Raw genomic sequence first — 27,832 nt, forward strand, 5'->3', positions numbered from 1 at the left:
TTGACACGTGTATATAGTATGTTACAGATTTGCTAACATATGAAAGGTCGGGCGCTTTTTAATTATTATTCATTTACACCACCACTATTCATCACTACATACGATGGAAGACGTCATTATAGTCAACTTATCCCATAGACATGGAAACCTAAGGGACCCAAACAGCTTCCACCGTTGATGCGAACTTTTACGCATGTGAGGGTGCTTATTGTTGTTAATATATTTTGTTCATACATAACACTTAAAAGTTGAGTGTCCCATAAAAGGGAATAACAAATTGTAAAAAATTAATGCTACTTTGCATGTTTCATCCACTTTGCAACAAAAACTATTTTTATGTTTCTATGCAATTTTTGTTATTATTGATATATATTTAATCAACTAATATACTTGAAATGATATATTTGTACCAATACCTTTGAATTGATATCTATTAACAATTGATATATTTGCACCGATATCTTTGAATCAATATCTATCAATAACCAATATATTTGAACCGATATCTTTTAACATATATATTTGCATCGATATCTTTGCACCTATATATTTGAATTGATATATTTGCATTGATATATTTAAACAAATATCTTTGAATTGATATATATCGATAATCAATATTTTTTAATCGATATCTAAAACTAATATATTTGAACAACATTTGTACTTGTTTGATGGAGAACTTGCAGAAGATGAAGAAATACAAAAAATATATATAATAGAATAACAGCTTAGGCGGAAAAAGTAAGATGCACAATTGCTGTGTGTGGTGAATTTTGAAAATATTTTAAGCAAATTAATCAGCAAGGAATAATAAATGCCATTAAAAAAATAAAAAAAATAGAATAGAATAGTAATTTAGGTGGAGAAAGTAAGACGCACAATTACTACGTATGGAAGATTTTAAAAATCTTTTCAACGAATTAATTAGTGCGGAAGAAGAAGCACAATTGAAGAAAAATAAAAAAAATAGAATTGATAGCAGTTTAGGCGAAAATATACAGTTATTATGTGTAATAAACTTTGAAAATTTTCTTAACAAATTAATTAGCGAGAAAGAATAAATGTCATTGAAAAAGAAATAACATTGAGAGAGTTAACTAAAAAATGAGAATATTTTTGTTCAATATACATTTTAAAGTCATAATTTTTCAAATATTTGTAAAGTGTCCTATTTTTCAAAAGTTTAGTACGGGAGTCCTATTTTTGTAAATTTATCTTTTTGTTTTGTGTTCCTGCAACCCCTAATGAATGAAAAAACATACAAATTCTCAAAAAAAAAAAAAAAAAAAAAAACTAAACTAAGTGCAGAAATATTATTATCATATCCAAGGAAAAGAAAAAAAAACTATTATTATGGCCCACGTGTTAGGGTCGCATTGGTTGTCAAGTAGCAAGATTAGGTGCAAAGCCCTCGTCTTCCCCTCCCTGTGGCGTGGAATATAAAATGGCCAAGTGCTTAGGCCACACGCTTTCTGCTCGGTGGTGCGTGAACTCAGTTCGCCCTCGATTTGCTTCTTCCTCTCTCACTACTACTACCACTACATCTTCTCGTTCTCATCGTTGCAAGTCCCTTCTTCTGAAATCGCTTCCTCTCTCAGCGTAACCTCTCCATCTCAATCTCTTTCCCTTTGTGTACTCCATTGATTTATGTTTACTGATGCTGTACTTAGCTGATTGCTACTTTATTACGCGACAAGTTCATTGATTCGAGTTGGATTTCACTTATCCGAGTTAATTGATTTGCAGCGTGATTCTAATTCCAGTGGTTGGAAATGAATGCGTGTTTTTTTTTTTTTCGACCTCTGTTTCTCTGTATAGAAGACACTTGTTAAAACTGGGAGAACTGGAAACACTGGTTTTGGGCCAAATTTCAACACACACACTTATTGATTCACCTCACAAACAGAAAGTAAGATAGATGTTCAGAATTGGTCGACAGTGGTTCATTAGCCCGCATTGAGAGAATAAACACAAATACAAATGAAAGAAACAAATAGAACAAATAACAAGTTGCATGCAGGAAGATTTTACGTGGTTTGATCGGAATGATGCCTAGTCCACTACTGTTCTCTAGTTATTCTAGCAGAGTAACAATATATTATTGTTCATGTCCATACAATGATTTTCGACCCCTATTTATATTGTGGGGGTGTTTACAATTTGAATAAAATCCAAAATGGAAGGATAATATCATGAAAATAATATTTCATTATCAACTTCACAAAATTGAGAACGGAATCTGCATTATCAGGGATCTAGCTTGCCACAGATTAGGAAGATTGACTTTTTCTCTAATCGTCTCCGATAAATTCGCCATCTCTCTGTGACACGAGCTGAGTGGCCTAGCGGCGTGTCTCGTAGCTTAAGACTTCCCGCGATCTGATCCAGTCGAAACGACCTGCGACCTTGCCATGACGTTCTTCAATTCGAGACTTACTGGGCTTTGGAGAGATTGAGCTGATCCACTAGACTGTTTCTAGCCCATAAAAAGTGGTCTAGAAAATACCCGTAACACTAGCCCCCCAGCTCACAGTGCGATCCTCGGACTGGGAGCTGATGTATGCTGATTGAAGCAGGCTACGCGAACTGTCAATTCGCCTTTCAGACTTCTGCCATATCATTTCAAATCGTGTCGTTTCATCCCGCACGCCTTGTCTGAGGCGCATTTAATGCGCACGTTCCCCACAACCGCTTAATCATTATGCCCGTGGGCCCCATGACTCTACGTGTCACCGTTAGATCTAGGGCAGCTCGTCGGTCTCTCCATCCAACGGTGGAGCAACCCAACCTATATAAGTGCGAGGGAATTCTTTTCCCTCTCACCGTGTCATTTTGAAACAACTCTTGCTCCTACACTCTTCTTCTTCCTTCCAACTCCGAGACCCCATTGCCGACTGCTTCGAAGTCTTTCCACCTTGCTCCTCGAAGATCATTGTCACATTTTTGCCAAGTATTGACCTTCGCCTTCGGTATTTGCATCGATTGATTTGAAACAGTAAGCCTCTTACAACTTATTAGCTCGCTTTACCACTGCTTTTAATTCCTTCTGTCGACTTCTCTTCCACACCTCGCCTCCTGGCGATGGCTGTGTGTCTTTAGGGCATCAAGTGATGCGTTGTCTGGCCTTCAGGCTTGCTGACCATAGGATTAACATCCCTTTGTCTTAGAGGGCTAACATGCTTGTAGACTTAGCCCCCCCCTGTCTTAGGCAGTGCCCTGTTGCGAAGCGTGTAATCTGATAGATAGGAGATGTCTTTAGGAACTTCGGTTCGTGAGGATTAGTTTGCCCTTAGTGACCTGACTCTCTTTTCTTGTCTTTTTTTATTGTAGATGTCTACATCAGGTCAGAAGCGCTGCAACTACATGGTAGAGGACAATGACACCTCTAGCTCTTCGGGGCACAACGGAGGGGCCTGGGTGCAGACTGTGCAGGATGCGACCTCCCCTGGTGCCGAGGTTGCCGAAAGAGTACCCCAATGCGCTGATCCTGTAGTAGCCCAACGAGCTGCTGAGGAACGCACAGCTCGCGATGTATTCAAGCGATATCCTTCAAGGCTGATGATCATCGAGCTCTAGTCATACGCTTCAAAGTACCGTCTGCCCTGCAACAACCGTGTAATGGTGCCTTCTCTTGGTGACCACGCGGCCTTTCCCCCTCTAGTATTCATAGCTGTTAACCCCCAACACCTAGAGTTCGGACTTAGGTTTTCAGTTCAACCTTACCTCATAGATATTCTCAACGACCTAAAACTTGCACCTTTCCAGCTGACTTCAAACTCTTACGCCCAGCTCACCTCCCTAGCCATACTTTTCAAAAAGAGCAACCTTCCTCCTCTATCACCCAAAATCCTTAGGTACCTCTACTATTTCAAGGGTACCAAGGACGGGTTGTATTATATGGCAGCTCGTTCCTTTGATTATAAGAAGCTCTTGCCTCAGGGCAAGTCCAATGTAAGGGATTATAAAACTCATTGGTTTTACACTTCCTGTACCTCCTTCCATAGCCTTAGGAACTTCGGTTCCGTCCTCATACCGAGTAAGTGAATCTTCAACTCGCACTTGTAATAATAATTTAATTTAATTAATTATTATTTTTTTTACAAATCTCTTCTCTACCTTGCAGACGTCACTGGCACGAAACCTGAGTTGACCATTTCTGAGGCACATGGGCTTCAAGCTACTTCAGAAGCGAAAACAGACGCGGACAACTCTTAGCTCACCGACCTGTTGCTCCGCGACTACTAGCTCGCTCCTTTTCTCGACTGCAAACCCATTAGGAAAGAGGACGTTGGAGCTCGGGGCTAGAAAGAGATAAAGTCCGTTTTTGACGTAATCGACTTCAGTGGGAGCCTGGTCAAGGGAGGTAGAGCTCGTCAAGAGGTTGAGGTTGAGTCCTTATCAGAGTCATCAGAGATGGTGAAGTTCAAACTCCGGAAGCCTGGTTAATCCGCGACCTCGCATGCGGTAGTTCCTTCATCCCCTTCTCCTGCCAATATCCAAAGAGCAGAACCTCGTCCCGAGGTAGTTATCGAGAATCGCGACGTCGCCGCTCTGCCTGGCCTCAACCTTGTGACAATAGCCTCATCTTCGATAAAGCCGGTCCCTGATGCGTAGCCTGCCTCCACCTCGCAGCATGAGGCGGCCGCAACAGCAGCTAAGCGTGGGAAATCTATAGCTCATGAGGAGGTCCTTATTGGTGAGGCCCAAGCTGCCCCTGCTGTTGGAAGCAAAAGGAAAGCACCTTCCACCTCGCTTACTGCCTAACAAGTTCAAGCGGATAAGAGAAAGAAGGTAGCTGCTTTTGCTGAGAAGGTTGCGTTTGAGGTCGTGGCTGGGGGGCCGTACTTCGACGTCCTCCTCGACGGCTTGGACGAGGTCCTAGGTAATTCTACTAGGACTCTGGACAGAAAGGAGGTGTCAGGTGAAACGCTCTCTAATTACATAGCTCGTCACAGCATCCTGGTAAGAATCTTCATTTGACTTCGTCAATATCGCTTATCTTTTTCTCATGCACTAACCTTTCATGCTTTACAGGCTTTCCTGGGCGCCTTGAAACAGAGGGAAGAGATCGTTCGATTTGCCAAGGATAAAGAACATCTCGAGGCCATCGCAAAGGTGCTCAGGGAGGACAAGAGGAAGCTAGAAGATAGCTTGGCCTTCCTGACTGATGAATCCAAGAGGGCTTAGAACATCGCCCACGGCTTGGAGGATCACACGAGGGAGGTCGAGAGGGTCAAGAAGGGGGCTAAGGACGAGCTAGCTCGCGAGAAAGCAACTTACGAGACGGTCTTTTCCTTCGCCACTTCGAAGCTCAACAAAGCTGAAACAGAGTTGATCAAAACACGAGGCGAGTTGGAGCTAGCCCAGCAAAGAGTTGACATCGTGTCAGAGGAGGCAGAGGCGTCGAGATGTGAGGTCGAGTAGATCAGGGAGGAGGTCGTGCAAATAAAGGATGAAGTTGAAGCCCGGGTTGCCAAGGAGCGCGAGGAAGTTGAGTTTGAGACCTGCAACCAATTTCTCTTCACCTTGTGGGAGGAGCATCCAGAACTGGATTTCTCCTTCTTTGGTGAATAGGCGGTCGAGGAAGTGAGGAAGTTTGTTGCTGAGGCCGCAAATAAAGAGGCTGTCCCAACTTTGCTTGTGCTTGATCAGATCGGGGCCGACCTCCCTCCTGAAGTCGCAGGAGACCCGGCTCCCCAGGACGTAGTTCCTTTGAACTGAGACTCTCTAGACTGCTAGGACTTCAAATTTTCTTCTCTTTATTTTTCTTCTTTGTACTAGCTATTAATATATGGACAAATTGCTTCCCTTGTCATTTGCACTTTCCTTAGTGTAATATTTTTTGTCAGCTGAAAGTGAGACCCAGTAAGCACGTTTAACTTTGATTTCAAAAGTAAATTTAACTCAAACCTCGCGAGCTAAATAGGTCGCAGATAACAACGCTTAAGTTAATACGGATGCACATTAACTTGCAATTCAGAGGCTGAGTAATCATAAGTAATAATAATTAGAAAGGCTGAGCACGTCTAGCAGGTCGTCAATAATTCTTAGGCCAGCGAGAACAGATCCTGGCTAACACATCATACCTCGACAGAGTACTTGATTGAATCATATTCCATTGCCAAGTTATATGTCCATGTAGATCATAATCCGATCTCAGCTAAACGTACTATGGCTTCAAGAATTGATCGAAGTCAAGATGAACACCTAGATAGGTCGCAAACCATGACTTCTTGGTCAAGATGAGAGGACATCAGTTAGTGAACCATGATTTATAAGTTTTCTTTTTTCGCTGAAATGGTTGCTTAGTAAGCGCCAAACCATGACTTTGCGGTCAAGATGAATGGGCCTTAGCTCGCGAACTATGTCCTAGGGTGAGCACTAAGATGGATGCTTAGATAAGTCACAAACCATGGCGCATAGGCCAAGTTGAATGGGCCCCAGGTCGCAAACCATAGCCTTTCAACCCCAAATTTATCTTATTTTCTACTTCTTATTTTTAACAAAAGGTGGACGTAATAGGATTTGACAACAATAATCAGGAATTCAATTTATTAGAGGAGCGATGTCAGAATAGATAGAACATCAATCAATAACTAAAATTACATAGAGAAAAAGTATCGCTTATCGAAAATATGATCTGAGGTGCTCTGCATTCCAAGTTTGTGGGACTTCGGCTCCATTCATGCTAGTCACATGATACACACCATTCCCTAGGTTTTCTTTGATAATATAGGGGCCTTCCTAGTTCGGGCCTAGTGTCCTTTCACTGGCCTTGCAAGCTCCAGGAAGAACAAGGCGTAACACGAGATCACCGACGTTATAGCACCGAACCTGGACCCTTCTATTATAATACCTCGCGACTCGCTGTTGATAGGTGGCCAACCTCATGCGAGCTAGCTCCCTTGCCTCCTCGAGTAAATCAAAGTTTGCAGCTAGTAGCTGGTCGTTGTTCTCCGGGTCGAAGGTGGCTCTTCGCTCACTGGTCACTTCATATTCCGCCGAGATTATGACCTCAGACCCATAAACCATAGAGAAAGGAGTTTCTCCTGTGGTGGTTCGAGTTGTGGTCCTGTAAGCCCAGAGTACCTTTTGTAGTTCATCTGTCCAGGCTTCCTTCCTGGCTTTCGGCTTGCTCTTTAATATCTGCTTAATTATTTTATTCACAGCCTCGACCTGCCCATTGGCCTGGGAGTGGTCCATGGCTGTGAAACCCTTCACTATCCCCAACGAGCTGCAGAACCTGACAAATTGCTCGCTGCTGAACTGGGTCCCATTGTCAGTGACTATTTGTTGGGGAACTCCGAATCTACAGATGATATTACTCCAGACAAATTTCTCTATCTTTGTCGTGGATATTTCCGCGAGCTCCTTCGCCTCTGCCTATTTGGTGAAGTAATCGATTGCCACTATAGCATGCCTGCACCTACCGCGAGCTGTAGGGAGTGGCCTGGTTATATCCATGCCCCATATGGCGAAGGGCCATGGGTTGCTCATCTGCTGCAGATAGACAGGTGGAGTTCGTGGTATTTTTGAAAACCTCTGGCATGTGTCACACCTTTTTACTACATTCATAGCGTTTTGCTTCATGGTAGGCTAATAGAATCCCTGACAAAGTGCCTTTTGAGCCAAGGACATACCCCCAGCGTGATTGCCACAATGACCTGCATGGATCTCCTTAAGAACTGCCTGGTAATCAGGACCATCGATGCACCTCAACAGCGGGGTTGTGAACCCCCTTTTGTAAAGCATATCATCTTGAAGGTAGTATATGGCCGCTCAAGCTCGCATACGACGTGCCTCTATCTTATTGCCTGGCAACTTTCCCTTTTGTAGATAGTCAACAATGGGGCTCATCCATGAGTTCGGGCTCATAGCAATTGCCAACACTTCACCTTGTTCCTACGTGCTTGGTGCTGCCAGGAACTCTACTGGGATGGCTCCCAGGGAATCTGCATCTCGGGCCGACGCCAGGTGAGCTAGAGCATCAGCGTAAGAGTTCTAGTCTCTCGGCACCTGATTCACCTCGCATTCTTCGATAGTGCGCGCTAGATCCCGGACTTTCTGAAAGTAGGACACCATCTTCGAGCCTTTCGCTTGATATTCACCTCGTATCTGACATACCACGAGCTGAGAATCACTGTAGACCGTTAGACGCTCTGCTTTCACCTCTCTCGCCAGGCGCAGTCCTACCAGCAGTGTCTCATACTCTGCTTCATTATTGGTTGCTTTAAACTCGAATCTCAACGCATAGGGAATTTTGTGCCCCTCCGGGCTTATCAGAAGTACCCCAGCTCCAGCTCCTTGCTTGTTGGAAGACCCCTCTACATACAATTCCCAAGATGGACTTCTTGTGGGCCCGTCCTCTTCTTCTACTGGGCCCGTAAATTCAGCCACAAAGTCTGCCTGTGAAGGGGCAGATGTCTAGTCCACGACTGTTATCTGGTTATTCCGGCAGAGTAACAATATATTATTGCTCATGTCCATACAATGGTTTTCGACCCCTATTTATAGTGTGGAGTGTTTACAATTTGAATAAAATCCAAAATGGAAGGATAATATCGTGAAGATAATATTTCCTTATCAACTCCACAAAATCGGGAACGGATTCTGCATTATCAGGGATCTGGTTTGCCATAGATTAGGAAGATTGACTTTTTCTCTAACCATCTCCGATAAATTCGCCATCTCTTCGTGACACGAGTTGAGTGGCCTAGCAGTGTGTCTTGCAGCTTAAGACTTCCCGCGATTTGATCTAGTCGAAGCGACTTGCGACCTTGCCATGACGTTCTTCAACCTGGGACTTACTAGGCTTTGGAGAGATTTGGCCAATCCACTAGACTGTTTCTAGCCCATAAAAAGTGGTCTAGAAAATACCCGTAACAGAAACAGAATTGAAATAGAGATAAGCATGCAAACCACAAGAACACCAATGGTTATCCTGGTTCAGATCACAAATGTGATCTAACATCCGGTGAGAGAGCAATCCACTAAGATTCTTGATGAAATCTGTACAAGACTTTGTCACTCGCACAAGCCCTTCCCTCTTGATCCATGAGAACTCTCACTATGAGATTACAGGTCTATATTCTCTAGCTTTCTCTCGCAATACAACTTTGTGCACAACAATGAAATGATCAATCATATGGTATCTGACAGGCTACCCTCACACCCCTTATTTGATTGGTATCTGACAGGCTACCCCCACACCCCTTATTTATAGACATAAAAGACGTGAGTTACAAGGGATTTTTTTAAAAAAAGGGACAATTCCCTATCTACCCCTCACTAATTAAACATACAATTAAACTACATTTCTTAATTGTCACTGTTGCATTGATATAATCCTCAATAAGAAGTCGGACTCCTTCTAATCTTTACAGCCACTCAAAGCAAAACTCGAATAACAATTCTCCACCATTTTGCTCGAGTAGCTGACTAGAACCTGATCTCATTAGGCTGCTCATCATCTGGACCTGCATAAAATTGATCATTTACATAATATAACCTGCAATAGTCTTAAACAATGGTGTAACTTAAGCATAGGAACTGCCTTTGTGAACATATCAGCTGTATTTTCCTCACCTACAACTTTAATCAGACCTACTTCCTTTCTTTCAAGTATTTATCTGATAAAATGATACCTTACATCAATATGCTTTGTTTTTTCATGGTGTGCTTGATTCTTAGCCAAGTGTATAGCACTTTGGCTATGACACATTAGTGTAGCCGTAACATCTTTCCCTAGGAGTTCACTTACTATACCTTTAAACCATAAGACCTCTTTTATAGTTTATGTGACAGCTATATACTTGGCCTTAGAGGTATAAAGAGTCACTATAGATTGTAAATTTGTTTTCCAGTTAATGGTTGAATTTCATAGCTTAAAAACATACCCTGTAGATGACCTTCTTTTATTTAGATCTGCTGCATAATCAGCATCAGTGAACCCTAGAATGTTAGGCTCTTCATCTAAACTAGCTCCACCATAAACTAATGCTATATTGATAGATCCTTTGAGGTATCTAAATATCCATTTAACGGCAACCCAATGGTCTTTTCTTGGATTAGCCATGAACTTGCTTGTAACACTCATGGCATGAGTTAAATCCGGCCTTGTACACACCATACAATACACAAAACTACCTACAACACTAGAATGTGGAATCTTATTCATCTCTCTTATGCTCTCTTCGTCACTAGGTGATTGTATGTGGGACAATTTGAAATGCTGAGCAAAAGGAACATTCACTTCTTTTGCTTCAAGCATGTGAAATTTCCTAGTGAGCTTCTCAAGATAGGACTTCTGAGGTAGCTGGATCTTCCTTTGCTGTTTAATCCTAGAGATTTCAATCCCTAAAATATTCCTAGTCTCTCCTAACTCCTTCATTTCAAAGGCTGATTTGAACTTCAGCTTTAAACTTTGAATTTTCACATCTGATTGACTTGCAATTAGCAAGTCATCTACATAAAGGAAGAGATATATAGAGGTCTTAGATGAAATATGTCTAAGATATACACAACAATCGAAATCACTCCTCTTGAACCCTTGGCTAATCATGAATGTGTCAAACTTCCTATACTTGCCTAAGTCCATATAAGGACTCTTTCAACAAGCAAACTTGCTCATTCTTTCCCCTAACCTCAAATTCTCTAGGCTGCTCTATTAGAATATCCTCTTCTAATTCACCATGGAGGAATGCAATGGTCACATCCATCGCTTAGGTCTAAGTGGGCAGTCATAGCAAGTAATATCCTAATCGATGTGTGTCTCACAACTGGTGATAACACTTAATTAAAATCCACTTCTTCTACTTGGGTGAAGCTCCTTGCTACTAACCTAGCCTTATACCTAGGTTTTAGATCAATTCTTGCCCCTTCCATGATTTTAAACAACTATTTACAGCCTACCACCCTCTCACCTAAGGGTCTATCAACCAAGGTCCAAGTCTCATTTTTCCTAAGAGATTCCATCTCGGATTCCATAGCCATTTTTTGGAATCCTTAGACCTTATAGCCTCTTCATAAGTAAGAGGCTCCTCTCCAGCTACTTCTAATGCACTAGACAGTGCATATGACACTAAATCGGAGAATCCTTACCTCATAGGAGGTCTACTCACTCTCCTTTGCCTATCTTTAGCTACATTGTATCTACCTAGGCTTGAGTCACTCTTTAAACTAGAGGAATCAGCAGCATCTTGCTGCTGATCTGCTGCCTGCTCATGCTGTAAGTCACTGGCAGCATCTTCCAAGTCATCTAGCTGTTCAAATTCCACAGCTTTTGACTTTTCATTTGCTTCCTCTATGTTGACATCCTTCAAGAACGAACTTTCATCAAAGGTTACATCTCTACTTACTATTATCCTAGGCATTCCTTCTTCCAAATTCCAAAGCTTGTACCCTTTAACCCCTGATGGATATCCAATAAATAGGCATTTCTTGGCTCTAGGCTCTAATTTTCCTTGTTTAACATGGGCATAAACAATACAACCAAACACCCTTAGGTGTTCCAAACTTGGCTTATGGTCATTCCACATCTCATAGGGTGTTTTAAACCCTATTGCAACCGATGGAGACCTATTTATTTCATAGGCTGCAGTAGTTACAACTTCACCCCAAAATGCCTTGGGCAATTTAGCATGAAACAACATACATCTCATCCTCTCTAGTAGGGTGTCGTGTACTTAGGGCTTAGCCTAGGGTTACATTGGCAATCGAAAGGAGCTGAGATGTTGAAGATTAAGAACAAAATGATTGGAGAGGGAATTTGGACAGAAATGGGGGGAGAAATTAGAGAGAAACAAGGGAGAGTTACAGAGGGAAATAAGAGGGAGATTGGGAGAGAATTCTAGGGAGAGAAATGAGAATATTCAATTGTCATTCAACATACCTTTCCATCCTCTCTAGCTGTGGCTTATATAGCCTCACGGCATTGCACATGCACCCATGTGCAGTTACAATAGTGACCATATATGCCTATAGTTAAAAACAAATATCTATAATAGAAAAAGGAAAGGAAATTACAAAATATAGTAATACATGTAGGCTAAATACTATTATATTTCCCACTCTATCCTTGGGGATCCTCGAGGTCATAACATAGGATTCTATTCATTCTTTTTGCTAGACCATTTTGTTTAGGGTTTCTAGGGGTTGTTAGGTGCCTAAGGATGCCACTCTCATTACATAATTGAGTAAAATCCTTATTACAAAATTCTAGACCATTATGTGTCCCAATGATCTTAATTTTTAAGCTTTTCTGATTTTCTATCATAGTTTTCAGGTTTTAAATGCATCAAAAGTGTGATCTTTTGACTTCCACACATAAACCCAAACCATCCTAGAGAAATCATCTATTATAAAAAGGAAATACCTAGCACCTCCATGTGATAAAGTTTGACTAGGGCCCCACAAATCAGAATGAATGTATTCTATGTTGTGTATTCATGTGTGTGTGTGTGTATGGGGTGAGTGCTGTCCCATGTTGGTGGGGTAAAGAGAGCACTAAGGGTATTTAAACCCTTACCTCCCACTTGGGGTTGGGCCTCAAGGGACACTTAGATTTTGTGAGCGGGTGAGTCCCTACTCGCTCGTGCACGCCACCGCTATCGCCCGTCCGGTCGGTTCGGTTTGGAAAATAAATTGTTAACCTTAGGACTCTTAGATTATACCCTTAGGCGAGAAAATCGTCTCATAAACCCTCTCCAACACTCAGATGAAGTGTAAATATAAGAACAAAAAACATGAACAACAAAAACAGAAATGATCAAGCCACAAACCAAATAATAGGCGCAAGATATATCTTGGTTCGGAATGCCTTTGGCAAACCTACATCCAGTCTTTAAACACCCACCAAGAGCAGCTTTCTTTATTACCAAGAATGATCAGTACAACAGCTTGAGTAATTTCTCCTATTCCCGAGTACAACTAACACTAAAATCTAAAATCTTCAATTTGAGTTATAACTTCTATCTAAAATCTTCAATGACCCTCAAAATACATTGCTATAACTAATCTTATTAACCTATACTCTAGACAACATTTTAACATAAATATATATATTTTTATATATATTAAAAATAAAATAAAATCATTAATAATTTTTTTATTTTATTTATTTCCCTAGTGGCGTTTGGGTGGCCTAGTGTCTTTATTCTTCCCCTTTTATTATAGTGGTTAACCAGAGTTCTTCTCCAGTTGAAGAGGCGCGGCATTCACTCCATGAGTAAATGTCGGCGTCGGTTCATTTGTCTCCAAAGCACTATATAAGGTGGGGTTCCTCTGTGTGTGTGCATCGAAGTTCCATCTGCTTTTTGTTGTTCGGTTTTTGGTCGCGGAGAGCCAGTGCCTGAGAGTTTTGCTAGAGCCCACAGTCGTGGTTGCTGTCGCCGGGCTGGTCATCGTTTCTTGTGAAGCCAAATGTCGTAGCCTTCCGTAACCGGTGCAGAGCGAATCTGTCTTCAGGACAGCGCCTCCACGTGCTTTGACTGCTGCCGTCTCCCGCCGTCATTCCCAGATCTGTTACTCCTGCGTGTTCCTGGTTTGAAACCCCAGCTTTCAGTTTACAGTTCTAGTTTCGTTCCAGCAATTTTGTATTCTGTCTTTTTGCTGTTACAAGATACACATATATATATTGTGTTGCTGTTAAGAAAAGTGGGAATACACTGTTATTGCTGTGGGAAATACAAATAGATATCCATTCTGTTCAATGTTTATCCAACATTCTAGAGGGGCTTTACAGGAATGGACTGATTTCTTAGGGAATTTGACCTTAATGGATTTACCAAAAATGCATGACTCACATTTATCTAATGCTGAAATATTTCCAGCACCTAATATTCCTTGATTGGATAGTTCTTTAAGCCCTTGCTCACTTATATGGGCCATCCTAAAGTGCCACAACCTAGTATGCTCATAGGTCCTATTCTCACCTATAGCTGCATCACCATATAATGTGGATGCTTGCAGCACATATATACCATTTTTGTAAGGCAGCTTTCATGCATATGAGTGAGCCTCTAGTTACCTTAAGAATTCCACCATCCCCCCTATAGGAGTAGCCATTTTTATCCAACTTGTGAAATTAGGTTCCTTTTTAATTCTGGGGCATATCTAACAGCAGTCAGCGTCCTAATAATTCCATCATGCATCCTAATCTTAGTATCTCCAATTCCCTTAATATTACACTCACGGTTGTTTCCTAATAACACTTTTCCACCACCTATATCCCTAAAGTTTAGAAACCATTCTCTATGGGGTGTCATGTGAAAGGAACAGCCTGAATCAAGAACCCAAACCTCCCTATCTTCCTTGCTTGATGCAACCCATGCATCAGCACTATCATAGTCGAACTCCCATAATGAGGATGAAATTTCAAGATTTAATTTATCTACAAATTCTTTCTTCCTCTTAGGGGCAATGCTTCTTAATATGCCCTTCTTCATGACAATGGCAGCATTTGATGATTTTCCTACCATTTCTAGATTTTGACCAAGACCTACCCCTACTCCTAGGGTCTCTTTTATCTGTTTTGATTTTCACAGCAAGTACCTCACTTGCTGAATTCTTTCCCTCTACCTTCTGTTGCAATTCTTTGGAGTTCAATGCTCTAATAACATCATCAAGAGTCAATGTGTCCCTACCATGTTTGAGAATGTCAACAACAGTTTTATAGGACTTAGGTAGTGAATGCAACAGTACTAGGGCCTTGTCTTCATCATCATATTTCACCTCTATGTTTTCTAGGTCAAGACATAGCTTATTAAAGTCATCAATATGATTCTGAAGTTTTTGCCCTTCTTGCATCTTAAAGGTGAAAAACTTGGCCTTCAAATACAGTCTACTCGATAAAGATTTTGTCATATATAGACTCTCTAATTTTAATCAAAATTTTGCAGCGGTTTTCATCTTTGAAACTTCGCGCAAGACTTTGTCTCCTAGGCTTAAGATTAGGGGTATTAAAGGCCTTCTTGCCTATTTTCTTTTTCTTCTCTATGGTATGTGATGCAGGCATCTTGGACTCTCCTTTGAGAGCCTATTCTAGTCCCAGATTTCCTAACAGTGCCCTCATTTTCATTTTCCAAAGACCAAAATCATTTTGGCCATCGAATTTCTCAATATCATACTGTGTGGCAGAGGCTGTGGAAGCCATTCATGCAGGTATATCTATTGATTTCTAAGGATCTTGGCCTTTTCTTGAAAAGTGAACATGGTTCTGATACCAATTTGTTAAAACTGGAAGCACTAGAAACACTGATTTTGTGCCAAATTTCAACACCACACACACACACACTTCTTGATTCACGTCACAAAAAGAAAGTAAGATAGAAACAAAATTAAAATAGAGACAGAACATGCAAACCACAAGAACACCAGTGATTATCCTCGTTCAGATCACAAATGTGATCCTACATGCAACCTTCGGTCAGAGAGTAATCCACTAAGATTCTTGATGAAATCAGTACAAGACTTTGTCACTCGCACAAGCCCTTCCCTCTTGATACATGAGAACTCTCACTATGAGATTACAAGTCTATCTTCTCTACCTTTCTCTTGCAATACAGCCTTGTGCACAACAATGAAATGATCAATCATATGGTATCCAACAGTCTACTCCCACGCCCCTTATTTGTAGACATAAGGGGCGTGAGTTACAAGGGATTAAAAAAGAAGGGACAATTCCCTATCTACCCCTCACTAATTAAACATACAATTAGACTATATTTCCTAATTGCCACTGCCGCATATAATTCTCAATTGAAAGTCCGAGTCCTTCTAATCTTTCCAGCCACTCAATGCAAAACTCGAATAACAACATTTTTGAAGAATATATGGCATAAAGTTGTATATTTTGGAGGTGAGGATTTTAATGGCTAAAAGGCCTGGTGATGGCTTGAATAGGAAAAGGCTTGTGAAAATTGCTATTTCTTGCATGTAAATGGGAAGTTTACAAGTGGAACAAGGTTTTGCTTAATTCTATTTTTGGTTTACTTATGGTGTTATATTGATTGAGATGTTTTAACTTGCAGCCTGTCAATTAACTTACAATTTTTATGTTTGGAACTAGGATTTTTCAACGCTAAGCAAAATGAAAAGAAAATAAAATTACTTTATCTACATGCTTTTTTACTCACACAATGACGAAAAACACGTCAGTCTTAATTTCACCATGTGGAGTTAGTTACATGAATTATAGCTTGCTAGTCAAATCTATCCATGAGCCACTAAGGCTAATTTTTTTTTTCTTACTGAGGACTTTCCCTTTGACTCTCCTAAAACCATTTTTTCGTATTCTAAATAGCACTAGCCGTTTCTATCCACATTTAGTTAGCTTCTTCTTCCACAGTCCAACTGAGCCTGTGTTGCTCCATATTGATAAGTGAACAATTTTTGTGTGCCTGTTTAGAGGAGCAAGTGCCTGCTATTTCATTTCTTGCCCGATCCACGATTTGCTGTTTTTCTTACCAAATTTTCTTTCTATTCCATTTGTAGCAAGCTAAAGTCAGTCTGCTTAGCAATGGATGCATCTGCAACCAGCTCTCCAGAGGAAATGCCAGTTGGTTTAGAAGAGGCTACTGAAGCAGAATGCACTTATCAGTCCAAATTGCTTCAAGAATTTATAAATATCTGCACAATTGACAAGGCATGGACTTTTAAGTCTAATGATGATGGTATGATTGTGCAATGTTTCTATGGAGTTGGAGCTAATTCTCACTATTCATAAAAATATTATTAACCTTAACCCATTTTATTTTTTGTTAATTTTCTTGAAAAGAAGAACCCCTTAACTAAAACTATCTTTATGTATGACAAATTTCGCGCAGGGAAAGGTTCCCAAGCTATGTTTTCAATTAGCCAACCAAATCTTTTGGCCAACAAGAAGAGGAAACATATTTTATCGAGTCGTATTCTGAAAGAAAGTAATGGTTCAGTAAGCTTTCAATGGGCGCCATTTCCTATTGAAATGATGGGAGTATCCACAATGGTTCCATCACCATCAGGCTCAAAGCTTCTTGTAGTTCGAAATTCTGAAAATGAATCTCCAACTCAATTTGAAATTTGGAGTGCATCTCAAGTGGAAAAAGAGTTTCATATTCCTCATTCCATTCATGGTTCTGTTTACTCAGATGGATGGTAACTTATATGAACCAAATAATCTTATTATAAACACTGTGTGATTTTTATAATTCATAAACTGGTCGTTTATATCATCTTCCTCAGACTCATGTTTGCATTTGGTGGTGATATTAAGAGTTTGGTAAATTTGTATGCATATGTTATTTGCCACCCTTGTAAATTAGAAGTCCCCTGACGGTACAGGTTTGAAGGAATTTCATGGAATTCTGATGAAACTCTAATTGCTTATGTTGCTGATGAGCCGGCTCCCTCCAAGCCAACATTTAATGCTTTTGGCTATCAGAAGGGAAGTTCCACAGATAAGGATTGTGGTAACTGGAAAGGCCAAGGTGATTGGGAGGAGGACTGGGGGGAGACCTATGCTGGGAAAAGGCAGCCTGCACTCTTTGTCATCAATATTAACAGGTTCCTTCTAGCTAGATTTAGAATATATCAAGGTTGTCCATTGTCATAGGGTGAAATCCTAATGGAAGTTCTTAACGTCAAAATTTGCAGTGGGGAGGTACGTGGTGTTGAGGGAATTGGAAAATCATTGAGTGTTGGACAGGTTTTATGGGCTCCATCAACCAAAGGTTTGCATCAGTATTTGGTATTTGTTGGCTGGTCATCAAATGGTAGGAAGCTAGGTATTAAGTACTGCTACAATAGGCCCTGTGCCTTATATGCTGTCAGGGCTCCCTTTCATACATCTGAAGCAAATGAACTTCATCCCAAGTAAGTTAATTCCTTTTCTTCAAATTATTTGGAGCACATTGTTATTTTCTTGGTTTATTTCATCCTAAAGCCACATAAGCGATAAGCTCCTTTTTTACTTCTAATTTAATCTGGATTTCCTCTTATTTTCAGAGGTAAAGTGAGTGAAGATGTGCAAGTGTTTAATCTTACCCAGAGCATAAGCAGTGCTTTCTTTCCAAGTTTCAGGTATCTCTCTGCATACACTTTGTTCTCAGCTTTTGAATTCTTTTTCCATTTCCTCCCTCCCTTCTAAGTTGCATTTCTTATCTCTGTCTCTGTGGTGATTTGTGGGTGAAATAACTTTTGGAGGCTGTAGCAAATAGTTTTATTATGATATCTCTTAGGGTTCATGCTCTTCAACGTGTGTCTTGTTGCTCATTAGCTTCTTAGAGAAAGCTGTAACCAGAAGCTTGGTTAGATAGCATATTTTCCTATGTGTGGATGCTGAGGCTTCTTGTTGCTTTTCATATCCTAGCTATCCAAGGTTGCTTGGAGTTACATCTTTGGAACCCACTTGTAACTGCTTCTTGCAATCATTACTTTGTAACTAAGTGATCACCCTGCAATGTAATTTAAGAGCCAAGGATATTGTCTGCGCTGCATCAGTTGTTGATTGCATTTCACAAGGATGAGTGAGCATGAGTCAGATTTCTAATTGGTAATGACGATCACCTTTCAGCCCAGATGGGAAGTATCTTGTGTTTTTATCTGCAAGAAGTTCTGTAGATTCTGGGGCACATTGTGCAACTGATTCACTTTATAGAATTGACTGGACAAGTAATGGAGAGCTGGATCCATCACCCAAAGTTGTTAATGTGGTGAGCTCATCATCTTTTCTGTTTAATTTCAATTATCACTAGTTGAAAACTCCTGCAGTCTATATGGAAACAACTTGTGGATCTTAGTTGTGCTGTACGCATCAATGAACTAAGATATCAAACCTGAATTTTCATCTCAGATTTATGCACTTCAGAATGTTTTTTTCGTGGTGCTTTTTTCTTTTCTTTTTCCTTTTTCTTTTTCTTTTTTGCCAACTCCTCTTATTCTGGCTAAGCACAAATTTACTTGGCACTCTGTTACACATCTCAAAAAATAAGCTAAGAGAGTTGTTCACAATTTTGGTCTGTATCCCCCTGTTATTTCTGGTAGAACTGATCTTTCACATGGTATCAGTCCCCAAGGGTCCCTGGTCCAGACTCTAGTGCGTTTGTTCTCTTATTGACATCTGCACCCTGTCTCTTTTGTTTGTCTCTCTTCCTTGGTTGTTTGATGTTGGGGGTGTGTGAATGCAATTCACATTCCTCTCTTCAATTATCCGTTGGCAATTAGTTTGTTGCACTAGCTTTTATTGGATGTTTCGAGCTAGTCCACCAACTATCTAGACAGATGGTTAAGGAATGCAGATATGGACTTTTGCTATGTCACTAGGAGCTGAAATTGAATGTAATGTCATTCAGAAGTTGTGATTTCTGCAAAATATGGAGTTATGCCTTCTTTCCATTTAGGAAGTTGATTAAAAATAGTAAAAAATTGGTAACATAAATTTTCATACTGCAAAGTGGAAATGAAACTTTCTCAAACTTGTATGATTCATCAAATATATGTGCATTATATATCTGGTAATCACAAAAAATTCAATAGGCTATACAGTCCCATAAGGTGTAACCTGATTCAGTCTTTTGTTTCATGTGAGGATTGATGAACATATATGATGGAAGATCTTGGTTTGTCTTCAACATAAATGCAAATTCACTGTCTAATAGTTTTCAGCATTTTGTAGGTTCCTGTTGTGATGTGCCCTGAGGATGGTTGCTTCCCAGGACTGTACTGTTCAAGTTTTCTTAGTAAACCATGGCTTTCTGATGGACATACGATGATTTTATCTTCCATCTGGGGTAGCACATTGGCAATTCTCTCTGTCAATGTGTTGAGGTAGGTAGATATTATGTTTCTACATCTCAAGAACAAGAGACAATTCCATCTTTAATGATATAATTAACTTGTTATATCATCATCCATTTACAGTGGGAATGTAGTAAGAATTAGCCCTTGTGACTCCGCTTTTTCGTGGAATGTCCTTACACTAGATGGGGACAATATTATTGCTGGTAAAACTAAATGCATTTTCAAAGTTGACAATTGGTAGAGAAATATGAGATCAAATTAAACTTTTCATTCTGCCCTCCTGAAGTATGTAGCAGTCCAGTGGATGTTCCACAAATCAAGTATGGTTATCCTATTGAGGATTCATCTGCAATTTCAGCATGGAGTTGGATAGATATTTCAAGCCCCATATCAAGTTGCTCTGACAAGGTTTCTTGTGTCCTCTTTTATATGAAATAGGCTACTTATTCCTATGGAAATTATTTATTAAATACTTAAATTTGTGTAAACCTGTGTCATGCTACCATCGTATGCAGGTTAGGACTTTGCTGTCATCTCTACAGTTTAGTGTGATGAAGATTCCAGTCAGGGGCATATGTGATAACCTCTCAAAAGGTAGGCTATGGACATTTCTATTCCTATAATAGTCATTCCTTCCTTAATTTGTTAGATGATGCAATTCAGACAAACTGTTTCTGAGAGCGATGAAATTCCATTTCTTACCAGTTACTTACTGTGGTCTCAACCACTGTATCCAGTTCACTGAATTGACTTCACAGACTGTATGTCATTGAAGTATATGGGGTTTGGAGATGAACTTGTTAGAAACTGCAATGATAGTGTGTACCACCCGATACTTGCTTTACTTCATCTATTACTTTGTTTCTTTATTTTCCTTGAATCAGAGCAATATTGTCCTTTTGTTTTCATTCTCTCATATTAACTCATACACAAGGTTGTTCATGCTCCAAAGGTCTATCTTTATCTCATTCCTAATGCCCTTCTAGAGCTGGGTGTATGCACAGGAATTTAATATTTTAATTTGTATTTGTCCTCCCAATCAATCCCTAGGACACCTCTTCTTCTTGGAGAAAATAAATTTGGGCTCTTATTTTAATAGTTTCTTTAGATTTGTACTTGTCGTGTTATCTATGATTTCAGAAATAGAAAGTGTATTGATGTATTTTTAGTATCTGTTGATATGAAGTAATACCATTTGAATTTCTTTTTTGGGTTTCCCTGGGGGTTGAGTTCTTAAAGCAGTTAGAAAGTTGTTTTATGGTTGTTCTTCTGCATCCTATTGAAGAAACAGTGGGGCTAATGATCAACATTGCCGCCTTTTTCTTAAATTGAATTAATAACTTATATATTTTCACTTTATTTAGGTGCCAGCAAACCCTTTGAAGCTATATTTGTGTCCTCAAGGTCCAAGAAGAGTGATGCACATGATCCACTAATTGTAATCCTTCATGGCGGCCCCCATTCTGTCTCAGTGTCAAGCTTTTCAAAGTCCTTGGCATTCCTCTCTTCAATTGGTTTTAGCTTGCTGATTGTAAATTATAGGTAATCTGTTGATTTTCCTCCTATTTCTTTTATGTTTTTCTTTTAGAGAAAAGTAAAAAGGAAGCATGAATTGCTAAAGCATGTCAACATTTTCAGACTCAATTTGCAAATACTTTTGCAATAAGAATGCAATTTGAAAAGATGCTCGTGTTTCTTAGAATTACATTTACGCTCAATCTCTTATAAGTGCTAAAAGTATCATGAAGGCAATCTGTTCTGTTAAATATTTCTCTTGGACTTGTTTTATGTGCTGTTTCTAAGCCTTCTAGGTATCACTCTTTTGTCTTTCAGGCTTCTCTGTTACTCATTTTTCGTCCAATTCTTCAACAGTACCTTCTTTAAGCAAATTTTGTCTTGCCTAAATGTTCCAGATTTAGGGAAGAGTGATGTTATTGTAATTCTTATGACATTCTGGACAACTGTGGTTGCATAATCTCCCGTTCTTTCCTCATCACATGAGGACTGCTGAAATTCTTTTAATATCTACTTACATGTCAATCAGCTGATGATGTGTTGGTCTTGTTTCATATTTTGTTTAATATGGAAAAATTCTCAGAGGTTCATTGGGATTCGGTGAGGAAGCATTACAATCTCTCCCTGGGAAAGTTGGGTCTCAGGTGCATAAATTTAATCTTTATCTTTATTTCTAAAATGTTTTGCAACTGCTTAAAAGTCCATTGTGCTAACAAGGATGTAATAGTATATCAAGCTCCCTTATTGCTGAACTCTTCTTCATAATACATGCAGGATGTCAATGATGTACTTACTGCAATTGATTATGTGATTGACATGGGGCTAGCCGACCCTTCCAAGATAACAGTCCTTGGTGGTTCTCATGGTGGCTTTCTGACAACCCACTTGATTGGTCAGGTATTGTAGTTTGGCGTGAAAGATCATTTTTAGTTTTTTGTATTATTCCATTAAATTAGTTAGCATATTTGTTGTGCATGCTTTGCCGGGTAATACAAGCACGAGTAGGCTAAGATGATTTGGGCATGTATAACAAACATGTAATTAACAGTGACACTGGCTTTTTTCACGTTCAGAATAATACTAGGGGAAGGAGGGAAACTGACAAGAGTTCATATGGCAGGGAAACACATGATAGCATATGTTCTTAGTAATATTATAGAAATTTTTGATGAAGTTAAATGATGAAATAGGATAATTTGGAGTAAACCTAAAGATTAGGGAAAGGCTTTATTGAGTTGTTAATGTATTTGTACTGTTGCTGTCACTTTGTACTATTCATTCAACCTTTAACCTTGAGGGGGGCAGGGGCAATTTGAACACCAAATGAATGAGGCTACAGGCTGGGCATGTTTCTGTAGTTATATAGCTGTATGCTTGTGTGATAGGATGGACTTCGGTTCCAACTATTAAGGAGCATGCTACCTTCTTAAGCTGCAAAACAGTCAATTTGGAAATGGTTGTTCTGGGTGTCGTAATTCTGCAGGCTCCAGATAAATTTGTTGCAGCTGCTGCAAGGAATCCTGTTTGTAACCTTGCCCTGATGGTTGGTACAAGTGATATCCCTGATTGGTGCTATGTGGAGAGCTATGGAAGTGCGTGGAAATCTATGTTTACTGGAGCACCTTCAGCTGAAGACCTAGCCCTTTTTCACAGCAAGTCTCCTATTTCACACTTGTCAAAGGTATGTTTTCTGAAAAGCAGTTGATACCTATGTTTAAATGGATTTTGGTGCTTTTGAAAAATGCACACAGTAAATCGTGACTTAACACGAAACATGTTTCTAGATGCCATTAGACCCTTAAGAGGATTTGACACCAGTAGTGACATGAAATTGTTAATTTTGAAGAGGCATACACAACCTTTTCCTTATTCTCTTTGCTTTCTAGTATTACAATAAGTGGAATTTGCACATCCTTGCTTCCCATGACTATCCAATTTTCTGGTGTCACTAAGTTCTGATCGTTGTGCCTAGTATGCTGGCATAATAATGCCAATATGAATTTAGCAGATAAAGGGTGAGAGTTGAGAGAGTGAAGTTACTTGTGTGTGTGTGTGTGTGTGTGTGAGAGAGAGAGAGAGAGAGAGAGAGAGAGAGAGGGGGGGGGGGGGCGGGAGTTTCCTATGATAACGCGGAATTGTAGTCTTCTTTATTCAGTCAACGAATTTGAGAATGACATACAATTACTTTTGGGGAACACAATCATGTAGTGGATGCTTACGTTGACATGTGATATCAGAAATTTCTATTTTTTTGAAATTATTTGCAGGTCAAAGCACCTACACTTTTTCTTTTAGGTGCTCAGGATCTTCGTGTTCCAGTTTCCACTGGATTCCAAGTAAGATTCTATCACATCCTCTTTATTCTTTGAATTTATGACTTGTGTGGCAATACCATTCACTATCCATGGTTGTGGTGTTAAAAGAGGCTGGTCTGATCAAACAGAGTCCAACGTTGTCATCTGCACAAATGTTCGATAGGCCATTTTTTAAGGACAAGATCTTAAGCATGTTTACTTTTAATTCTTTTTATCTTTAAAACCACATATGTACTCTTTGGTTGAACTCTAAGTAAGAAAGAACAAAATCAGGGCAACTAGATGTCAATGCTCGAACAATTGCCACGTAAGTAGGATAATGTCAAGTTTTGATGTTTGAATCGGGCAGCAGATACCACAATTTGAATGCTTTGATGTTTGAATTGAGCAGTATGCACGGGCACTAAAGGAGAAAGGAGTTGATGTCAAAGTGATTGTCTTCCCCAACGATGTCCATGGAATCGATAAGTAAAATCGTTTGCCCCGCTGCTTCTTTGAAAGAGACTATCAAGCCAACCTTTTAGTTCATGTTATGTTTGATTCATGGTTCTACTTCTACTTTTCAGGCCTCAGTCTGACTTTGAGAGCTTCCTCAATATCGGAGTGTGGTTCAAGAAGTACTGCAAATGAGCCGGCATTTCAACATGGCAATGGTACGTCTTCAAGAAAAGTTCCTCTTTTTAGCGCTTCACTGTAAACACTGCTTCACCTGAACAATCCTTCTTTAGCCTTTGTCATAAAATTTTATAAGAGGATATTAACGGAGTCAAGACTAGAAAGGTACCAATTAATAACTAGGTGAATATCTGATTGTTATCAAGAAAAGTGTGGAAATTTTGATTTCCTGATAATGCAATAATAATGTTTTTATACAATTTCTAGAGTTAAATAACACATTAAAAAAAAATAGTATTTTAAAAATCGAATCTGATCGGATCGACTGGTCGGATCGGTTTAACATGGAACCGGTGACTTATCCGGTCCGATTTAACTTAAAAAGTTAAATGTCTTTCAATTCGGTCAAAATCTGTCAAAATTCAGTCAGACCGGCGAATCGAAAATCGGGTTGACCTCGATTTTTTTCACCCCACTTATTTTTAAATTTTTAATTATTAATTAATTCTATAATAATATATATAATAATTATATATAAAATATTAGTTATATATTAGTTAATAATAGTATTTTTCATAATAATATATAAAATATTAGTGTTTTAAATATATATATTATTTAAGAAGAATTAGTGTTCTTGCTAGGAAGAAACATTATTGATTTTTTTTTTATTTGTTTGCTCATTAAACTATTAGAGATTTTACCCATTGATACACAATAACGGTAGAAAAAGGATCACTGGTAATGAAGATTACTAAACATGAATAATCAATTGAGTGATGGTTTGATGAATGATTGATATCATACGTGCAGTATTTATCCTAAAATATTGGTAAAGAAATTATTATTATTATTCTTTTCATTATTATTATGATTTAAATGCATGATGCTTTGTGATACTTCTATATTAACAAAAAACAAAAAAAAAAAAAGTCCGCTAAGTCACTCTGATTAGAAGTGACCGAAAAGTGTGCCATTCACAGTTCACGCTTCGCTTGCTATTTGCAAAAGTAGATGTCATGATGAAAACAATGAAACTCTTCGGTGTCAAAAAGATGAAGAATCATAAAGTTAGCCTATGCTAGGTTCCACGCAAACTTTTTAGATCAACCGTTTTTTCGTTTTTAAAATGTTTTCGCGTTCTCGGTTCAAATCATATTTATGTTTATTTTTTTTTTTTAGAAGAATGTTTGTTTTAATATTTTTATTTTATATTAAAAACGTTTTTTATTTTTGTGCAACATAAAACCTACGCAGTTGCATTATTATTATGGTTAATAGACCTTATGGTATGGGTGTGAATGAAGAATAAAGCTGTCAGTATTAAGGCAGCATATTTTGTACTTGCAACAATTGGGAATTTCGCTTTTCCCCGTCACACAAACAAAAGGGTTAAATTAATTGATTTCATCCTCCATCTCTCCATCTATCAGGCTAGGTTTTGGAAATATTGTTGCTTTTAACTGCTGTTTAAATTATTATTATTATTATTATTATTATAGATAATTTTTAATGAATAATAAGTGATGACATCATCTTTTTTTTTTTTTTTTTTGGCGGCGTAAGGACACCATATTTAAACATGGCCAAGATATCTCTTATTATGAAATTGACAAAGCAGACGGTGGTGAATGAAACCATTGAACAACAACTCTATAATATATAGATTATGGAATACTTCAATAAAACTCTCTCTGATTTACAAGAACAAAGCTGAAAGAACACATTGTCACCAACTGCAACTATACAAGCCCACCGCCATGATGAAACCCCAACCATCAAAAACTACTCTTCGTTCAACACACATCATTAGGCCAAGAAAGCGCTACGCCCTCAAGCCCCACCTTCAAATCATCCCAATGGAACTCCTCAAAGTCCCAACCACCGCCGTCCTCCGCCTTCACCACCACCACCACCACCTTCTCCGCCACTGCCAAAATCTCCGCCACTAGAGCCGTCCTCCCCTTCACTAACCCCATACCCATTCCCTTCTTTCTCTCCACTCTGTACCCCAACTTCCCTCCAACCTCCGCCACCCTCTCCTCCACCTCCTCCGCCGGCGCCTCAGCCGTGAATCTCCTTTCTCTCTTGCCGTTTTCGAAAAGCCCCGACAAGTCCAACCCCGCTGACATTGATATTATGTCAAAGGCGTTCATCTCGGTGGCTGTAAATTTGCGGTCTTTGGTTGGTTGTGGAAGCGAATTGGGCGAAGCCTGATCCAGCGGCCACGATTTCTCGAACCAAGATTGGTTCATCAACGCCTCGATGGTTAATCTTGTGCTGGGATTTGGGTCGAGCATGTGGTAGATTATGAACTTGGCTTGCTTCGATATGGTTCGAGGAAACTGGAAATCTCGGCGGAGAGTCTTCTGGTACATGGCGCCGATATTGGAGTCGTCAAAAGGGAGTTGACCGGTGAGGAAGAGGAAGAGGATGACGCCGCAGGACCAAGCGTCGGCCTTGGCGCCGTCGTAGGCGTGGCGGGACAGGACTTCCGGCGCTGCGAAGGCCGGCGTCCCGCAGGCGGTGTGGAGGAGGCCGTGCCGGATCTGGTCGGGGAGGGCAGAGAGGCCGAAGTCGGTGACCTTGAGGGCTCCGGCGTCGTCGAGGAGCAGGTTCTGGGGCTTGATGTCGCGGTGGGCGACGCCGTGGTGGTGGCAGAAGTGCACGGCGGAGACGAGCTGCCGGAAGTAGCGGCGGGCGGCGAGTTCCGGGAACCGGCCCCCTCTTCGGCGAAGGGCGGCGGACAGGTCGCCGCCGGGGGCGAGGTCCATGACGAGGTAGATGTTGGTTTTGGTGGCCATGAGCTCGTGGATCTGGAGGATGTTGGGGTGGCGGCTGAGGCGGCGCATGGCGGCAACTTCTCGCAGTATGCGGGGCTCCATGGCGGCGTCGACAGTCTTGGCCTTATCGATCACCTTAACGGCTACTGCCGTGTTATCGCTGAGAGAGACAGCGTGGTACACTTTGGCAAAGCTGCCTCGACCCAGGAGGCGGCCCAATTTGTACTTACCGAGAATCACACCGCCGGTGGAACCGGCGCCGGACGAAGGCGCTGGGGCTCTTCGAGGTTGCATTGCTCTCGGCGCAGAGCAGAGCGGCAACAACTCTCCCCCTAACCAACCCTGCGTGCAAGAGGAGGAGCCTGATTATTCAGAATTTATAGCAACTTTCTTACGAAATTACTTAACTGCCCTTTCCCCCTCCGACCTTTCTTTACAGAATTTCAATTTAATAAACTCACTATAATAAAAGATTATAATAGCCTTCTCGTATTAAATTTTAAATATTTTGAGACTAAATCACTTATACCTTTTGGTATATTTATTTAACACATATAATAATTTATTCACTGTTATTCGTGAATCATGAATTTACCTAATAATACTCAAATCAAAATATAGTCATGATAATGTTAGAAAAACAAAATATAAGATTGAATCAAATGTCATGTTAGAAGTCTAACACTCGTTTATAAATTATCTTTTAAATTTTTGATAACTTAAATATATTAAAATAATATTTTCTTAGTCGAATTCTAAGTGACTATTGTTTCGCCTGAATAAGAATCTCTCAAGGTTTAGATTTAAGTTAAAATGCGATCCAGT

The 27,832-nt window shown here is 39.9% G+C and overlaps 2 protein-coding genes and 1 long non-coding RNA gene across 5 annotated transcripts; 2 read left to right on the forward strand and 1 right to left on the reverse strand.

Annotated features, from left to right (window-relative positions):
* The first annotated feature begins 1,419 nt into the window (after positions 1 to 1,419).
* On the forward strand, positions 1,420 to 24,484 carry LOC127799282 (acylamino-acid-releasing enzyme). Of its 3 annotated transcripts, none has more exons than XM_052333192.1 (18): positions 1,420 to 1,602; positions 16,495 to 16,673; positions 16,827 to 17,136; positions 17,323 to 17,544; positions 17,635 to 17,853; positions 17,986 to 18,060; positions 18,554 to 18,692; positions 19,655 to 19,806; positions 19,900 to 19,982; positions 20,066 to 20,187; positions 20,295 to 20,373; positions 21,144 to 21,321; positions 21,878 to 21,938; positions 22,069 to 22,191; positions 22,778 to 22,975; positions 23,562 to 23,630; positions 24,001 to 24,077; positions 24,176 to 24,484. In XM_052333192.1, the coding sequence occupies exons 1-18, from the start codon at positions 1,448 to 1,450 to the stop codon at positions 24,237 to 24,239; spliced, it is 2,505 nt and encodes an 834-aa protein (XP_052189152.1). In that variant the 5' UTR covers positions 1,420 to 1,447; the 3' UTR covers positions 24,240 to 24,484. The 3 variants fall into 3 exon arrangements, with proteins under 3 accessions (XP_052189152.1, XP_052189153.1, XP_052189154.1); XM_052333193.1 differs by lacking the exon at positions 1,420 to 1,602 and adding an exon at positions 13,255 to 13,543; XM_052333194.1 differs by lacking the exon at positions 1,420 to 1,602 and adding an exon at positions 15,145 to 15,162.
* On the forward strand, positions 1,609 to 13,194 carry LOC127799285 (uncharacterized). The gene is made up of 3 exons (XR_008022588.1): positions 1,609 to 4,039; positions 4,127 to 4,965; positions 5,038 to 13,194. It is a non-coding gene; the product is annotated as an uncharacterized LOC127799285 (long non-coding RNA).
* Positions 24,485 to 25,864: 1,380 nt separating the features above from the next.
* LOC127799284 (CBL-interacting serine/threonine-protein kinase 7) lies at positions 25,865 to 27,364 on the reverse strand. The gene has a single exon (XM_052333195.1). It carries the CDS (start codon positions 27,299 to 27,301, stop codon positions 26,021 to 26,023), a length of 1,281 nt encoding a protein of 426 aa, XP_052189155.1. The 5' UTR covers positions 27,302 to 27,364; the 3' UTR covers positions 25,865 to 26,020.
* Positions 27,365 to 27,832: the final 468 nt, after the last annotated feature.

This window comes from Diospyros lotus, chromosome 4 (assembly GCF_014633365.1).
Source record: "Diospyros lotus cultivar Yz01 chromosome 4, ASM1463336v1, whole genome shotgun sequence".
Lineage (NCBI taxonomy): Eukaryota > Viridiplantae > Streptophyta > Magnoliopsida > Ericales > Ebenaceae > Diospyros > Diospyros lotus.

Coding starts and splice junctions, on each gene's coding strand:
- LOC127799282 (XM_052333192.1), top strand. CDS start 1,448: ATGGCCAAGTGCTTAGGCCACACGCTTTCTGCTCGGTGGTGCGTGAAC. Junction 18,693..19,654: donor CACCCAAAGTTGTTAATGTG/GTGAGCTCATCA, acceptor AGCATTTTGTAG/GTTCCTGTTGTGATGTGCCC. Junction 21,939..22,068: donor CTGGGAAAGTTGGGTCTCAG/GTGCATAAATTT, acceptor TAATACATGCAG/GATGTCAATGATGTACTTAC.
- LOC127799284 (XM_052333195.1), bottom strand. CDS start 27,301: ATGCAACCTCGAAGAGCCCCAGCGCCTTCGTCCGGCGCCGGTTCCACC.